This window comes from Cyprinodon tularosa, unplaced genomic scaffold (assembly GCF_016077235.1).
Source record: "Cyprinodon tularosa strain WSP-4 unplaced genomic scaffold, ASM1607723v1 ctg350, whole genome shotgun sequence".
In the NCBI taxonomy this organism is placed as follows: domain Eukaryota; kingdom Metazoa; phylum Chordata; class Actinopteri; order Cyprinodontiformes; family Cyprinodontidae; genus Cyprinodon; species Cyprinodon tularosa.
In genome coordinates, this window is record NW_024039064.1 from 578,171 (window position 1) to 597,236 (window position 19,066).

General features: G+C 35.7%; 1 protein-coding gene across 3 annotated transcripts in view; it reads right to left on the reverse strand.

Moving 5' to 3' along the window:
* LOC119789924 (low-density lipoprotein receptor-related protein 8-like) overlaps nucleotides 1–19,066 on the reverse strand; it is a 179,767-nt gene that overhangs the window by 108,564 nt on the left and 52,137 nt on the right. For all 3 annotated transcript variants that reach the window (XM_038295123.1, XM_038295124.1, XM_038295121.1), the window contains exon 3: nucleotides 1,245–1,367. In XM_038295123.1, coding sequence (XP_038151051.1) covers nucleotides 1,245–1,367 — 123 coding nt within the window. The remainder of the gene's footprint in view (nucleotides 1–1,244; nucleotides 1,368–19,066) is intronic.

Sequence of the window (19,066 nt, forward strand, 5' to 3'; positions counted from 1 at the left end):
TATATATATATATATATTTCGATTTAAAAATTCAATGTATAACATGGATGTATAAACACCTCATTTTATTTCAGTGTTATATAATGTGTAAAGTAATAGATTATATTTATAAATGCCTCCGGACCTTTAGTGGCTTTTGATTTTCTTCATTCGGACGCCGCTGATTTTTAATAAAGATTATAAGAAGATGATGTATAAACTATAAGTGTTATCTTTATATATAACAGCAGAAAGAATAAGACTAATAAAAATAATGTCATGGATGAAACTTGGATTCATCTCTCCTGCTAATTGGAAAACATGATCTGTTAATGAGGTAAATAAGGGCTGCAACTAACGATTATTTTGCAAATCAGTTAATCTGTCGATTATTTTGCGTAATATTTTTGAAAGTAAAGTGTTTCTACTTGAGGAGTTCTGGATAGAGCATATCGGCAGATTAAATTTTTTTAAATCTTAAATTGAAAATGTTTATATATTTTTTACATTCTTGAAATAATTGGGTCGCTCTGACAACTAAAGGCATGTTTTAGAGTCTCTATACTCCATTTAATGATTAATCGATTCCTAAATCATTTGATGATCATTTCAATAAGCGATTAATCATGATAAATCTGATTAGATGTTTCAGCCTTTGAAGTAAACATTGATCTGGTCCAAACAAATCTACTAAGCAGCATTTCTGATTTTTATCATTTTGCTCTAAAAAAAGCCAAGTAGGTTCAGTTCGGTTCTGGATAGTTTCTGCTCCAGTTGTTGGTCTGTTGTTTATCTCGGATCTTTTAGTGTATTCCTTAACAACTGATGCTAGGTGGTAAAAGCTGCATCCTTTGTTTTTTCTCATTTGTCTTCCTCACCTGCATTAATCGTCTGAATGAAGCCTTTTCCTTGTCCACCAAAGAAGATCCAAAAGGCTGTTGTCCTGATATACTTGCTATATTAACAGAGCTTCAGGCTTCTAGCAGCTAATTGTTTTAACCCTTGGCCCCAATTGTACAGGAGGCTCTCTGGCAGTGAGAGGAGAGGAGGGAAAGAGAGGAGCTGAGTGCTTTTAACTCTAGGAGGTGAGAATGGCTCAGTCTGATTTTGAAAAAAAAAAATTTAAATCTAACTTCTTGACCAGAGAAGCAAAAAAGGAGAACATTTTTACACTAATAGTTTTTTAGAACACCTCTCTGTTGCAGATTCTTAAAGACAAATCAGTGTCAGTTTGTAGCAGGAATATATAGCATGAGATAACTTACTGCATGTCTCCTCTGCTTCGTCTGAGCCATCTGGACATTCAGGTTCCCCGTCGCATCGCCACCGTCCCGGGACACACTGCCCATTTAAGCAGGCAAACTCTGCAGGGGCACATGTTTTCCTGGCTGCAGAGCAAAAGAAGCACAGATTAGATCAGAGTGTGTCAACGAAGGGAATTAAAACATGCCAAAACACTGCAATCAAACCATGTTGGTCAGAAACTGTAAACTTGATCTAAATCCCAGCAACCATCCTCTGATCAGAGGAGATCAGTCTCATCATTTCTCTCATTATTCCTGCCAAGGCCTCTCCTCCCCTGATACCCTGCACTAATTATCTCCACTTTACACTATTTCTGCGACTCTTCGCCATTGTGCTATCTTCACCTCACTGCATCCGATCCATCTATTCGACAAAATGAGTTTCCACTTGCAGGTTTTCTATCACACAATTGCTAATTCTCAACGACGTTAAACGTTTTACCTTTCAAAGCAGTTTACTGGACTAAGATAAAAGCCAGCAGTAGGTCATGAAACATATTGATGGTTGTTGTCAGAAAATTTTGATTTCTCTTCTATTATATATTAATTTATCCCATTTACTCACTATAAAAGTTTTCACTCAGTCTGTTTCTCACTCAAGGCCACACAATTCTCAGCAGGATGGTGTTTGTAGACCAGACATAGCTTCTTCCCATAACAAATCAGATTCTTTCTCAAGGTTTATTCATAACATGTTACAGTTAACCAAAGTGTCTGTAATTTGTTTTGACTCTGACTACTTTTCTATGGAAGTAAATCTGTGTCGCTAGGATTTGTATTAAAAATGCCACTGAAATTTAAATGTTTTATGTTTGTACTTAAAATATATTCAGAACACATTTTTGACCTAAAAAGAAGTTCATTGTCATTATTTCTACACAGTTGAAATTTCATTTGTTATTTTCTCTTCAAGCTAAAAATTCACATTACTATTTCAAAGTGATGACATTTTCAGTACTTATTTTTCAGTTGAATTTTTCAGTGTTAAAAAAATCTGCATATAAGAAAGTTCAACCTTTCAAAATTCAAACTCAATATTTTCATCCTCCTGAGATTCAACTGGCTCTATTTCACCGTCTTAAATTCGGCGTCTAAATTCAGTGTAAAAAGGGAAGGGGTTACTTCAGGTCACAGACATTAGCAATAGATTGTGGCGTCCAACACCCAGCCAATCCTGTTACGTTTTCTTAATCATGTGACGTGACGCTTGTGGCGCTCATACGGAAGGAAAACAAGCATCATGGACCCGGTCATGCAAGCTAACGCTAACTCAACTACAGAAAAATGAAAGTAATAAACTCACCGTTGAGTTAGTGTTAGCTTGCATCACCGGCTCCATCATGCTTGTTTTCCTTCCGTATGAGCGCCACAAGCGTCACGTCACATGATTAAGAAAACGTAACGGGATTGGCTGGGTGTTGGACGCCACATTCCATTGCTAATGTCTGTGACCTGAAGTAACCCCTTCCCTTTTTTCACTGAATTTAGACGCCGAATTTAAGACAGTAAAATAGAGCCAGTTGTGAATTTTTAGCTTGAAGAGAAAATAAATGAAATTTCAACTATGTAGAAATAATGACAATGATCTTCTTTTTAGGTCAAAAATGTGTTCTAAATACATTTTAACACTGAAACTGTAAGTTCAAACATACAACATTTAGATTTCAGTGGCATTTTTAATTCAAATCCCAGTGACACAGATTTACTTTCATACTTTTCCATTGTTGTACTGTAAGTAAGGGGGGAAATGAACGCTGCTCATGCAGAACAGGGCAGAATGCTGTTCCATAAGGGCTGTATGATGAACTGTTCTCTCTTTGCAAAGATATGAATAAATGTTAATCCATCGATCTCCGTTTATTCAACTAGGATAAATAGTTGAATACTTTTTTTCCCAAGACAATGGTATAAACATTTGAAATACTAAAAGTAGGTAATAGGTAAAAAACTAAAATTCTGAACAACAGCCATAAGATTATTAATGTGACTTAATTAATGTCACTAATCCTAAATTTTAACACAAAAATCCTCTCTGCATCTAAACTTTGCCAAAGACTCAAACACTGGCAGAGGTCGGAGTCAATCATAGTTCTAAGGCTGGTTCTCCAGGAGGACCTGTTGTACAGACCAATAAATCACTGACTACGAGCCCTCAGCACAGTTGTCTGGTCTTGTTATTCAGCCATAACTGTTTCCTGTTGCAGGCAAACCTTAAATCTCACGGAAGGACTGCAGTCCCTTCCAAACATATATAAACCATTTAAAATATGTCACACTTACAGCTACAAACTTTAACATATTTTACTTAAACAGAATAATTTTCAAGCACAAAGCAGAGGTTTGGTCTGGCTTTGTATTCATCCTCCTCTGAGTTTTTATGCTCTACTTGCAAGGAATTTTTGTTTTAAATTGCAAACAAAATTGTTTGTGAACATTATTTTCTGCTGCAGATTTCAATTGATTTTAGAGCTGGACTTTGACTGAGCTAATTTTTAATATGAATGTGTTTCAATGCAAACTTCTTCAGTATAGCATTTTGATTTTGATTCCTAATTTTGATGTCCAGACAACCGACTGAAGGAAGAAGTCGCCAAATAAAGTGGATCCACAGGACCATGGGGCCTTAGAAAGTGTTGGGTTAGGATTAATTAAAGATATGACTGGTCGGCTATGTGTAACACTTGCTGTGGGATTGTATTATGAGTTCAGCACATGGTAAACATCATGTAATTAAACACTATTGACTCAGGATGAGAGCTACATTATTGACCTGCTGCACTGGTGCTGTGCTAATATAGGCTTCCCAAGGATATTTGTTCCCCCCCCGTATTCATATTCATGGCACACCTTCCTAAGATACATTACCTTACATGTTTTAAAAGATACTTGTGTTATTTCCTATGTGTTTTTGATGCACTCTTAATCTAGATCTGCCAGACAAATGGAAAATGTATTCATTAATAATGAAAGAATTAATACAAAGAAGTATAACTGCATTAATGGACCATTGCTTTAATTTCAGATCCATTTCAAATTATGAAACTGACTAACTGCATGATATACAATGAAATCTGATTGTTTCTCTGTCTGTGCGAGTAAAACACGTAAACTTCAGTGCATATGAAGAATAACTGCAATTTAACAAAACACAATTTTCAAATCCCAGAGGCTCTCAGTTTTACTCACACTAAAAACTGAAAAAAATTCATAAGATGTATATTAGAGTTCATAATTTTGATTTTTAGATTCCGTTAAAAAAATAATGTAATAATTTATGGTTATGTTTACAAAAAGTTGAATCATCAGAGTTTTAAATTCATGGAGAAGCTCAAACTGTTTCATCCAGACCGACTCTGGTTAGCTACCTTATTTAAAACACATATATATACATATATATATATTATTTTTAAGCATCTGAGAAAATCAAATTATGGGTTGGTAATTCCGATTCCCAATCTTAATGGTGTGCATGTAAACACATCGGATAATGTCGTTCTGACTGTGGCAAACTGACCTGAGTAGCGACGTTAACAGGATCATCAGTTATCAGGATAAATGGTTGTCATGTCAGACAGAAAAAATGATTCAGATTCATTGGCTAATTTGAAAACATTTCAATGTAATCAGATTACTTATGTTCACTGTACAACAATTCACAATCAGGTTGAACTGTGTTCAGATTCTGGCAGGCATGTTTACATTTTTAGACCGATATGTCATTTTATAATTACTCATGTCCATATTAACGGTATAAGCATTTTTTTTATCCAAATACATTGCAATCCAGAATTTGTGCATGTAAACATAAAAGATGTCCACGTGTGCACTATGTCAGTAGCTACATTTACATGTATATAATTAAATAGAATAAACAGCTGATTAGACCAAAAAAACATGTCATGTAAACTTATCAGTCGTAATATTCTGTCGGATTTGTCAGAATCAGAATAAAATTGTGACCTGACTGAGAAGATGGTTTATAATAATAGATCATTATATAATTTGCATGATCATGCAGGTAAATGCTTGTCAGGACCAAGTTATTCTGAATGATCCAAACTAACCTGAGTATGTGTGCACCAAACATCCAAATGCAGTGTTTCTGCTTTAAATTGGCTGCTGCTCTGGCAAGCTTCTGACTAGATCGATTACATAAAACCTTAAAAAAAAAAATGTAAATCATTTTAATGTCCCACAACTGGGAAATTCACTCTCTGCATTTAACCCATCCCCTTGGGGATCAGTGAGCTGCCATTGTGTGGCACCCGGGGAAGTCCAATCGGCTGTTTTATTCCAATAACTTATGTCCATATAAACAGTTGAATCAGATACATTTTTGATTCCTAATCCATTTTAAGGTGAACCTTAACTACAGTTATTGTTTAATCACATAATTACATTAAGTGTGAACACTTCAGGCCCCAGGTAACCAGGTAACTGTACCCAAGGATAGCTCAAACCTACCTATTGTCTGATTTTTATTTTATGTATTTTTTTCATTTTTCCCCAAAATATCAAAAACAGAAGAATAATTTTTCAGGCGTTGCTTTAGAAAACTAACAGTGCTTTTGCCTCCATTTACCTCAAATGTTGTAAATTACTGTAATCATCATCCGGGCTTATTAGTAAAGATCTAGTTATCAAAGTTTAATTAAATGAGTTAAAGATATTCAAATATTATAAACAAAGATCACTGTTATAAAGCAGACTTAAATTGGGGGAAACCAGAGTTTTGCTAAGTTTTTTTGCAGACCTTTCAACACCCAACCAGGAATCTTTGTTTGCACTGGTGCGAACTGACAGAATTGACTATGACTCCTGGACAGGTGTTGAAACATCTTCAAAACAATGAGCGAAACATTTTCTGCCTGCTTCGTGGTTGCGAAAAGTTTCACAGACTCCTGTCGTAAAATAATTACAAAAATATATATTTTTTGTTATCATTTTAAAGGTATCCATTGATCTATAAGTATAATCCCTATTAAAGCATGTTAGGTTTCAGTTTTATGCAGGCAAGGGTAAATGTGCATGAGTCAAAATTGTAATCAGGTATTTTTTTACTCACTTCATCGTGATCAGAGTTGTGAACAGACTGACCTCTATTCAAGGCCTCAATGGCAATAAGGGAAACCTACCAGTACAACTCAGCCATTAAAAAACTACTAACCTTTGTTACTTTCTCCAAGAATTGTGTCAAAAAAAACATTAGCTTATAATTAGTACAAAGAGCAGCTTACAACAACTAAAGCCAGTCTAATTGCTTTTAATGGGAAAACAACATTTTTACAGAATGAAGTATGTTAAGTCCTTGCACTTTAAATTAGCAGTCATTAATCTTGATGAGACGGAAAGAGCTGAACTTGTTATGCAGAGAATATTGTCAGTGAAGGTCAGCTGAAAATCATCTGTTATGTGATTTTAAGGCTGGTTGCTGGGCACTCTGGCTCTTAAAGCCCTGAAATGTGTCTCACTTAAAAGCACTTATATAAAAAGGTGATTATCTCCTGCTAATTCTTGCAGCTAGGAAAAACATGGAGCGTCTATCAGAGCCGCTAAGTAGATGTGGGGCAGATCTTTTATCCTTTCTGCTAAATGTATGAATTGACTCCTCTCTGAGCTTATATATCCTATAGACCTACTCTCTCTGGTCAGCTGCTCCTGGGAGAGCCTAAAACTAGGTGGAAGCTCAGAGGGAATCACACTTTCACCTTTGCAGCTCAAAAGCCCTGGAACAACCTGCCTCAGCACATCAGGCAGGACTGTTCTCTGTCTGTTTTTAAACCATTTGTCAAAGCCCACCCATTCCTTCTGGCTTTAGACACCTTGCAAGACAGTGGGCTTTATTTTATCCTCTTATTGCTTTTATCTTGTATCCAATTTTATTTTGAGCTGTTTGTCTTTTATCTGTGATTTAGGGCTGAAACAATTATTAGGTTTATGGTGATTAATGGATTATTGAAATATTCGTCTACTAATTTAGTAATCGATTAATCGTTAAATGGAGCATAGAGATTGTAAAACACGCCTTTAGCTCACAGAGTGACCCACTTAGAGCAGTAATTATGTCAAAATTGCAAAAAAATTATACAGATATTTTGCATTTAAGATAAAAAAAAAAACATTTTCATCTTTCAATATTCTCTATCCAGAACTCCTTAATTGGAAATGTTTTAGTTTCACCTGGTTTAAAAAAATCTTCTTTAGTGAACCTTTGGCTTTCTAATTATTAATCAATTAATCAAAAGAATAATTGACAGATTAATTGATTTTCAAAATAATTAGGGATGCACGATATTGGGATTTTGGCCGATATCCGATATGCCGATATTTTAAAACTCATGTAGCCGATAATCAATATCGATACCGATGTTAAAGCTGGACAAAAATAAGTAGTCATTGAAAATAGCAGTTTTGTTATCCATTTCTGATACTTTGAAAAATAATATACTCTAATATATTTTCATATGCTGATATCAAATAGATTTTTAAAAAGGTGGTATCGATCTATTTTACTTTCAAAATCTCGTGAAATTTCATCGTTCTGTTACAAACTCTCGTGATATTTTGCTAATTCTTGTGAGTTTTTGTTGGTAAAATAGATAGATGCCGCGTCAATATATCAACATATAAAAATATGGCAACATTTCATGAATTTTCGGGGGATTTCGTAGCATAAAGATGACATATAGCAATATTTCATTAGTAAAAGAGATTGATATGGTGTTTTTAAATGGCAATATATCAGAATATGAAGATATTGTGATATTTTAATGTATCAATATTTTTTCCCTCGTCTTTAGAAGTTTTTAAGTCTGTAAAAAAGAAGGTTTTGAGGAAGAATAAGAAGTAGTATTTTTTTTTTTTTTTTTTTCCGACTTTAGAAACTCAGAAGTTGATCAAATATCGGGTTAAATATCGGTGGGGTGGCTGATGTCCGATATTCAGTTTTAAGGTTGATACACGCCGACACCGATAGGGGGCCGATTATATCGTGCATCCCTAAAAATAATCGTTAGTTGTCCTACTTTGACGTCCTATCTATTTTTCTATACAGATCTTTGGTCGGCTGTGGTTGTTTTGTAAGTGCTTAACAAATAAAATTGGATTGAATTATACTGCATAAGAAAAACAACAGCTAATTTCTAGAACCTTCCATTTTTCCTCTCACATTTTTTTTTTTTTTGAGTTTAGGTATTCATTGTGTTTGTCTAAATCTAAAGTCTTTCTTCTTGTTAACTACAAGAAACAAACATCTTTGATGCCAATTGTTTCTCCAATGTCAAAGCAAAGACTGTACGTCATTGGATCCTTGGTGAAAAACAGAATATAAGCCTTTGTTTAATACAGGACATGAATAGCTAAGGTGGCGCATGAGGGCTGTGTCATTGTTAAATCAATTTCAGTTTTAGAAAACAACATCCTGTCAGTCACGTACCAATATTATTGAAACATAACCTAATTGGTTTCTATAAAAGAAGTGGTAATTCATTCTAAAATGTTGATACCTGCAGTACGGAAGATAGTGACATTGAGATCAACAGAGAGAGAGCAGTCTTTCAAATTTAAATTGCATCTTATTGAGAGTATTTTGAATAGATTTTTTCTCTTTTCTTTAAAAAGCAGTTCACTTCTCACAATAAAGAATATTGCAGCTAACAAAAGATAAACTGATTAAAAACATGACCGAGGAGCAAAGACTGCAGCACTCAAACAGTGCAGACTTACAGCATTATTTGACTGCATGGAGAATCTAGAAATCCCCCTGATCAGCTGCGTAGCGCCTGTGGGTCTCATCATCATGCTGCTACTCGGTGAGAAATCAAGCTTCTTAGCCAATCCAGCTGTGCTCTGCTCATTTCTGTCAAGGTCCACAAGGGCCACGGTTCACTTGGCAATAATTACCCCGGCCACGTCTTACCATCTGCTTGGAACGACTTTTAGTTTTAATTAGGGGAAGTTTTCAAATGTTAGGTTCATTGGGAAGACAGTGGGCATGATTGGCATGGAGAGGAATGTGACACGAGAATCAGCAGATTATGAGCGATGCACATCAAGATCAAAAGTGACATGAAAAACTCAAGCAAAGTTAATGACAGAGATGCACACACTTATTTTCACACAAACGAACCATTGCTGCCTTCCTTTTCAAATATAAATTATATATTCCTACTTAGACACAGTTTCAGTACATCTGAAAAAAAATATAAATAAATGCAGTTTGGTGTTGTGTGAATCACTGCTTATGAGCATCATAAATAGAATATGACTCAGACTGATGAATGTGTTCATTGGGATTCATCCATCCATGTTGTGTCTCCTACAGGAGGCACTAAAAAAGGAGATACGTACCTGATCCACCTGGAGCCTTTTCCCTCGGGATGAACGTTAGCAACATGTCACTGAAAGCTGAACTCATTAGGCTTACTTTACTACATTGCAAACCTGTTTTTGGTTTCTAATACAAATAAAGATATCTTACTTTGGTAAATAAAGCTTTCTAAATTTATCCAACTGTAGCATGCATAATGTAATCTCCAGCTAAGCCGTGAAAAAGATATTTTTTTTCTGTGTGTGTATGATCATCCCAGTTCAAAGAGGCTAAATAAATCCTAAACATGTAAAACTGGTATGAAATTCACAATAGCGTTACACAAATGCCTTTAAGTGATTCGGTTAATAAGTATTTGACTTTTATGGGGAACTTAGAACCCCTTTCCCTTTATAGTTCTGCTAGAATCAAGGAACCATAAATCATGTCATGAGGCTAACCTCATCACTACACATCATACAAGCAAATCTGCCAAGATTATTGGCACTGTGTGCTTTCAGAGCATGCTGCTAGGATTGGGGAGTAAAATTGGTGTGGCTTGCAACTTGCAACTTCCACCTGTGAAATAGAGGACAAGCAGTTGTGTCTTTTAACACAACCATGTTAGACAGCATAAAACCAACATGATAATACAGCGAGATATTTATCAATAAAAAATTTTCAATTGAGTTTATTTATATAGCGCCGATTCACAACACAAGTCATCTCAAGGCACTTAACAGTTCAACCAGATCATCCAGTCAAATTGATTAAGTTTTCTATCTAAGGAAAACCAGCTGAGATTGACTCATTGACTCAAATGCAATCCCTTACACTAAGCATGCTTGTAGCGACAGTGGAGAGGAAAAACTTCCTTGTATCACAATATTATCACAAATATGTTATATAAAAGGAGTGGACAATCTGCAAGCCCAACATTGCCTAAATATGTTAAACATGTCTAAAACGGTACCCCCCTTAGTAATGAGGGTTCATTTTGGGTTCTTTGTTAGCCTTTGTTGGTTGTTTAGCGGTATAGACCAGTATCGGGTATTGGAGGCTAACAAAGAACCCAAACGACTCCCCATTTCCAAGGGGCAGACATGTTCTTCCAGTTCAATTTGCATGTTTTCTAAGCCAAAACAAGACGTTTTGGTCCACTCTCCTCGACCTCAACACTACTACTGACATTTTGAATTGAAAAAGCTTGCTGGATAGGAAGCAAAACATCTTCAAACTTGGAAATAAATTCCAGTAGATTGTTTTTTTTTTACTTTTTAGGAATGCTAGGTTCTGCAGCTTTAGGTCCATCCAGCGAAATCAGCACTGAGTAACATTAAACCTTTTCCCTTTGAGTTGGTGATGGTGTAGAAATCACAAGCGGTAATGAAGATGAGGAGGACCATACAGAGGAAGAGTTGGCTGAAGAGGCGGGTGTTCGTGTGGCTGCTGCTGGGATGCTAACCCAGATGGACCGCTATGCTAATAGGAGCTCCATTTTGTTACTGAGGCCGTTTACAGTTAGCATCAGGATCAAAGCATTTTCTCAGATATATTACAACTACGTTTGACAGTTGTTAGCCTTTGTACCTTTATCCCGTAGGTTCCAGTCCAATGGGACACTGATTCCCAAAGGGGGTTACGCGTACCCCTAGTGGTCTGTGAGTGCATTACAAGGGGAACAAGAACATATTTTATTTCTCAGGTAATAAAATAAAATAGGGTAAATGCCTGGATCTGTTCTACTTAGTGAGGACCCAACAAAAAAAAAAACAAAACAAGCTTTTTTCAACCAGCTTTTAGACACATCAAAACCAAGCAGAGAAACAGATTGGATATAGAGAACATCCTGGTATCAGCTGTTTTTCCACATCTGAGATAATCGAAGCAAGCTCAGGTGTCATGAACAATGACAAACATGGAAAAACAAATGGAATGAATCTAACTATAAATTTTGTTCAGTATTTTGTCCCCAATTCCTCTAGATATATGTGATTATTTAGCAGTTACTCAGAGGAGCTTCTGTTTTATAAAGGCAGATATATAGTAGGATTTTATTTTGTATTCATTTTGATTCCTTACTAGCTTCAGAGCAACATATTCATGGTGTTTTTTTTGTTTTTATTTTAGTTGGAATGAATAAAATGCCTAAGAATTAAATGCTAAGTTAAAAAGATAGAAAAAGAAGAAAATAAATTAAAAGACATGAAATTATTTTTATTATATAATCTGTTATTATATGTTCCACTTTAGGGCAGTCATCAATATGTTTGACTTAGGGGTGGGGGGTACTAATGGTTATACAAAAAGACCTCCATGGATGAAAGAAATTAAAAACAGAATATATAGTTTTTAAAGTATGAGTTTTTATATATCAAACTTTTTTGCGTTTTTTTTTTTTTTTTTTTTTTTGTGTGTGGTTTTAAGTTAATAGGAAAATTACAACACATTTAGGCCAAAATCTTCAACTAGACATGGATCCCTTTAAGAGTCAGTTCAGTCCAACAGGCCTCTGAAGCCTTTACAGAATAACTGGGTTTATACAGAGACTAAATCCCACTTATGGGATCACCATTTAGGGAACTTCTGAGGACAAATTATTCCACTGGATTTATTCTAAAATAATCCCAATAAAAACATATATTTCTGGCTGTAACATAAAAAATGCTAGAAATGAATAAGAATATAAAACAACTTGCAAGGCCATGTATGTATTCATGATATCAATCAGTTAATTAGTGCAGAGAAATAAACAGCAGTTGCTTATCAGAGATCTGAAATGCTAAAACACACAGAGATACATAAACACCCATTTTCTCAGTTTTTTTCTATTTTACAGATTCATTTCAGCACAAATTACTTTCGTGCCATTTATTTTTGGTGGTCAAATATAGGTAAAGCAGTGATAAACGTGCCCTCCTGTGTATAAAAGATAAATTGCCTCTTTAACTCAGAGTGAAGTATGGGAATGTTGTCAAAACAGGAGGCATTATGTATCCAGTCGGCCAAAAGCAGCATGCAAATCGCTAACCTCCGGAAAATTAATGGGGTGTGACGGAAGCACAGAAAATGCAGCATGACATCAACAAATCCAGAGACAAGATGTTCTCCAAATTGTTTTTGCATGTAATTATTAAGATTAATTAGGTCGATGTGAGAGATGAACTTCCTTAAAAAATGCCAGGTGCAGATTCGGTTTTCACATTTTAATCTCAATAACTCATTTTTTCTTAAAATAAGTGCATTGAGGAGGTAAGTGTGAAACTTTGCCAATGGAACAGGACAATTTACATTTAAAATAAGAAAAAAAAATTGCATTGTCTTATTTCAAGTGCATATTATCTAATTATCTTATTTTAAGAGTAAATATACTCTTAAAATAAGAGCAAATCATTTTTTTTTTCTCAAATTAGGGGTAAATACACTTAATTTAAGACATGTTGACTTATTTCTAGATTATTTTGGCAGTGCAGTGAAGTCATGGTGCAACAGCTATTAAGCACCCAGTAGCTCCATGTAATGGTAATATATGTAGTAGTTAGGGATGCACAATATAATCGGCCCCCTATCGGTATCGGCCTGTATCGGCCTTAAAACTGAATATCGGACATCGGCCACCTACCCGATATTTAACCCGATATTTGATCAGCTTCTGAGTTTCTTAAGTCTAAAAGAAAATAAATAAATACTACTTCTTCTTCCTCAAAAACTTCTTTTTTACAGACTTAAAAACTTCTAAAGACGAGGGAAAAATATTGATACATTAAAATATCACAATATCTTCATATGCTGATATATTGCCATTTAAAAACACCATATCAATCTCTTTTACTAATGAAATATTGCTATATGTCATCGTTATGCTACGAAATCCCCCGAAAATTCACCAAATTTTGCCATATTTTTATATGTTGATATATTGACGCGGTATCGATCTATTTTACTAACAAAATCTCACAAGAATTTGCAAAATATCATGAGAGTTTGTAACAGAACGATGAAATTTCACGGGATTTTGAAAGTAAAATAGATCGATACTGCGTTTTTAAAAATCAATTTGATATCAGCATATGAAAATATGCTGATATAATATTTTCAATGACTACTTAGTTTTGTCCAGCCTTAACATCAGTATCGATATCGGTTATCGGCTACATGAGTTTTAAAATATCGGCATATCGGATATCGGCCAAAATCCCAATATCGTGCATCCCAGGTAGCAGTATCAGAATCAGAAATACTTTATTAATCCCAGAGGGAAATTACTTTTGTTACACGCTCCAGTTACAGTTTTATATAATATATACACACATCCAACTATACAATATAATAAAGATTTAAAAAAAAAAGAAAAATAGATATATATATATATATATATATATATATATATATATATTATATATAAAGAGATATATATTTGACTACATAAAAAAAAACTGTTAAGCACATATATGCTCTATAGTTTTTTCTGTTTCACAGGATGAAGATCTTTTTTCCGTCAGGTCTGTGGTTTGTGATAAACTCAGATTAAGAGCATGAACAGAAAAACCCACCTCAATCCGATATTTTACTGAACGGTGGATGATCGATCACTGCGCATGAACACAGAGTAGTGTTAAACATTTTCCATTTCTACTGAACAGGCCAATCAAATCTTTAAAATTAAACAACAGATCTCACATCATGTTGCATTACGGCCACATCTGGTAAAATGTAGCTCAAAAGGGCAGGTAGGATGATGTTTGCTGTTATATGCAAATCATAGTACCCTACTTTCCTATAATTGCATGAAAACATAGTTCAGGGTGGGGGGAGAGCATTATGTTTTGGAATTTAGGGGTTAATGCTACTTTACCATAGACACCGGTTGAGTTAGTGGACATTATTATTCTGAGCCTGTCGACACACCTGCATCGCAGGGCATACAGGATGTCAGCGGCTACCTGGTGTGATTCAAAGCCCAGCTATTTCTCTAACCTTCTGTATAAGTAAAAGACACACGCTGTGCTAATTATAGCCTGAAGCCTCCTAAAAATACATGATTTCTCCTTCCCTGTCACCTCACATTGGCACAAACACTTGAAGCAAGCGAATGGGCAGCATCCTAATCCCCTTGGAGGAAAGCTGGGAGTGATTTATGTTCAGGGTATTTTGGTAGACACTGTGGACATTTGGGGGCATTTATCTTCAAGCCAGAGTTATGACAAGTATTATCAAACATGAATACATCCAGATGGAAGTGATGGCATTGATGTAAATGCACAGGTGTTCAGATGCTTACTGATGTAAATTAGCTGATATTAAAGGACATTTGTTTACTTGTTTATATGATAGTGCCTGATTTTAAGCCTGCCATACCTGTACGGTTCTGAATAGCCTCTAACAAAATCTTCCCAGAGCTCTGAATTTTACCAGAAATACAAACTTATAGGCACATCCACAGCATCTTCCAAATGCATTTCGTTCAATGAGACTCTACCATTCCTTTCATTTCCTTATCCAATTCCCATTTTAGTTTGGTATTCTATCATGTGCCAGCATTTTCACGTCTGCATAACGTATAATCTGTATGAACAAAATTAATGGTAGCAAAATCCTCAGCAGACTCTCACCCTCACTGCTAGTGGTGAGTCAAGAGTGTCTCACTATATTTTCTCCACCCCAACAGGGTGTTTTGCCAGCGCATTTCGGCGTAGCGAATGCTATGCTCAAATTTGTCCTCACTATGCAGCTGCTACGCTCATGTTTTATGAGTGTCTCAACTCTTTAACTTGCTCCCTCTCCTTAGGTTCTGTCCTGCACAAGAAAACACAAAACTGGTTATGCTGAAAGTGGTCAAAATTACACTGAATACATATATGTATATATATACACATACATATAAAAACAGCAGACATAGCATAAAAGACGAGTGTTTGCCCTTACTTGGATCTTTTTTGGTTTGAAGGGCTTGAACCTGAGCTCCAGATCCTCATTTACGGAAATGATAGCAGTCAAACATGTTAGGTACCATAAAACACTGAGAGGACAAAATAATTCGACCTCTGTAACGAGATTATGGGGATGTAGAAAAGTGCTGCTCAGTAAGTCCCTGACTGCAGGAATAATGTACTCAGATATTGAACTGGCATCTATGAGCTTTAATAATTTATTAAATTAATTAAAGTTTTCCCTCCATAACTGTTTGAGAAAAGATTCCCTTACAATTTTTTTTAACAAGAAAAAGCACAAGTACAATATGTTGATGAGCTGAAAAACAGACACAGTAGATCAGGAGTCTTCAACGTTTTCCAGGCCAAGGATCCCCAAACTGATGGCGAGATGGAGCGGGGACCCCCTACTTTTATATAAATTGTATGAAATTGTGTTATATCAAAATGCTCCTATAGTCCCTCTATTTCAGATGGAGTAATGTAACAAAAGTAATTTTGCCATGGGATTATTAAAGTATTTCTGATTCTGATTCCTGGTTGATGGGACAGGTGTTGTGAATGAAACGGTGTCCAGCTTGAAAGAGCTCCTGTGTGTCGCTGAATGTGTGCACTGATGACTGAAAGACATCTTCTGCCTCCATTTATATGTTTACTACAGTGTGTTGAATTCATGTTAATGTGGATTTAAAGACATTTCAATTAGTGGAAAAAATTGGAGGGGAATATGTATAAAAAAAAAAAAAAGTCTAATCAACCAAAACTTTTGCAAACCCCCATGCTGTACCTCCGTGGATCCCCTAGTGGTCGCAGACCCCCTGTTGAAGACCTCTGCAGAAGACCATATAGGTGACTCAGAAACTAAACAAGCCTTTTTCAGACTTAAAGCCCAGGTATGGCTTTTCTATAGAACCATAAATGACGCAATCAAGCTGTAATGTCATCCAGATTTCATTTCCCACTTTTACTGGAAGATTTACCCTAGATTCAAGCAGGACTTTTACATTCCACTTTGGGTTTAAAAGAGAACTAGAGCTATGATTATTTTGTATCCATTGATATTTTTTAAATAAATGCAACAAGAAATACTTCTTTTAAAATAAACATTTCCAAATAAACAAGCATTTGGATAAAAGTTTGCATACTACTAATGAATGAGCAGATATTGCTTTTTATTCGACCATTTACATAATAAGACACAGTAACAGCAAATTTTAAATAAACAAGTCTCCACTTAAACCAAAAAGAAACATTGATTGGTAAATTAAAGAAAACATCACCAACAGGTATTAAATGGGGGGAGCAGTGTTACATTAACTCCACAAGATCTGAAGACATGGATGTGGAACGCACTTATGAATCAGCCAATAGGTGCACGTATTAGCCGAAACCGATACAAGAAAAAAACACTAATATCAGCCAAAAACTACAGTAAATTCCAGACTATATAGCGCACCTGATTACAAGCCCCACGCTCTAATTTTAGAGAGAAAATCAATTTTGTACTTTTATAAGCCACACCGGATTTTAAGCCGCAGGTTTCCCACGTTATATGAGATATTTACAAATAACGATATTACACGTGGGTATTTTCTTAACGTTTGATTTAATCCGTATGATAAAACAAACAAATACGGTACATATTATGAATGCTTTTTTTTTTTAACTACCTGTAAACACATTTAAATATACGTATGTGTCAGTAACACGCAAATAACGCTGCATATACCGGTACATTTAATTGAACAACGCACAGAACATTGCAGCCGACCAGGAAAAGTCATTAATCACTTTCTTCTTCCTCCTGCGCACTAAAAACCTCAAAGTCCTCTTCCTCAGTGTCTGAATGGAACAGCTTCAGGATGCCGTCACTGACTTCAGTCTCATCCTTGTCGCTCTCACTTCAGCACTCGCGCTCCTCTTCATCCCGCAGCAGGGTTAGGGTTTCGCGCTAGGGCTGCAACTAACAATTATTTTAAAAATCGATGAATCGGCTGATTAATTTTTCGATTAATCGATGAATCGGACGAAAAATATTTCGACACAAATAATCGATGATGAAATTCGTTGCCAACACGTTTAAAACTCGATTTTTATCGTTTTTATCGATTCGTTGTTGCAGCCCTATTTCGCGCCATGAAAAAAAACATGTATTAGCCGCACTGTATTATAGGGTGCAGTGTTCAAACAGCGGGAAAAAAGTAGCGGATTATAGTCCGGAATTTACGGTAATCCTTTAACTTATGCATCCATCCTGCTCTAATTTTTTGTCATGGTTTTCTCCACAGTCTGTCTGTGTAACATTGCTGTAGGTAAACATTTGATTCGATTAATAATGAATAATTCTTTCAATAATTAATAAATCCAGCTAAACGTTTCGACTCTAGTTCAACATTTAAGAGGTTAGGGCAGATATTCTATACGGGAACAGGGTTCTGTATGGATTCTAGAAATCCCTGCTTATAATTCCACATAGAGCTCAACTGAATCCCTCAGCTGTCAGAACCGAGTGATGCAGAAATATAGAAGACTCACTTTCATGGGAAACCCCACCATGAACAGACAATGGGAAGCTCAGTGTAGGAGAGTATAATGGAAGATTTAAAAAGCACAGTGAAGGTTAAAGTAGGCTCTGAAGCAGCGGGCTTTCATTTTTAATCTGCCCAAAGTAGGTTATTGCTGTATACATGACTCACAGTTTCAGCCTAAACAGAAGCAGTGGATCTGGGAATTTTTCTTGAATACACTGAAAAGTCAACCAAAGAGACAAAATCCTATGAAAAAAGGAGGTCCTCATGTAAAACAACAACATTTGGGAGCAGCAGTGGTGGATGATTTGATGTTCTGTAAATCCATGTGAAAAGGTCAGATCATGTGCTCTTTTTCTGTCCAAACCAACACAGCCTTAAATCCTCCTTGATGACAAAGAAGGCAGAAACACTAATCCTGTCAGACAGATGGATGGATGGACGGGTCTTCTGAGCTAAGAGCACAGAATACATTTTTTGTTTTTTAATTTATTGATGACTTTAAAACCAGTAAACAAACATGAGCAATGCAGACCTGATTGTCTTCTGATTCATTTCTAAACAGTAAAATAAATCTAAAACGTCCCTCATTGACTTTTTGTCATCGTCTTCCTCATTCTCTGTGGAACTGCTAAAACTTTTCACCCCTGCATAATTAAATTTTATGAAAACAATTCTAAAAACATCATGAAAACAGTATTATATTTTATAGCTTAAAAGTCCCCCTGTTTAACCCCTGCGTTGTTAATTGTAGAGACCTGAGATCTCATCAAAGCTGCTAAAATGGAGCCTTTCCCCTGAGAGCTCATATTTCCACTCAAAAAAAGAACCTTAACCTATAAAGGAGTGAAGCTTCACTGCACGCATCATCTTCCACCGAGGCGTTTTTGCTTTGCATTCCAACCGTTCACAGCAACTTAACCCTGCAAGAATCGAACAAATTGAGCGTGCAGAGATGAGTCTAAAACAGCTAAGCTGTAAAGATGAGAGGAAGAATCCCAAAGCAATTTCCTCCTC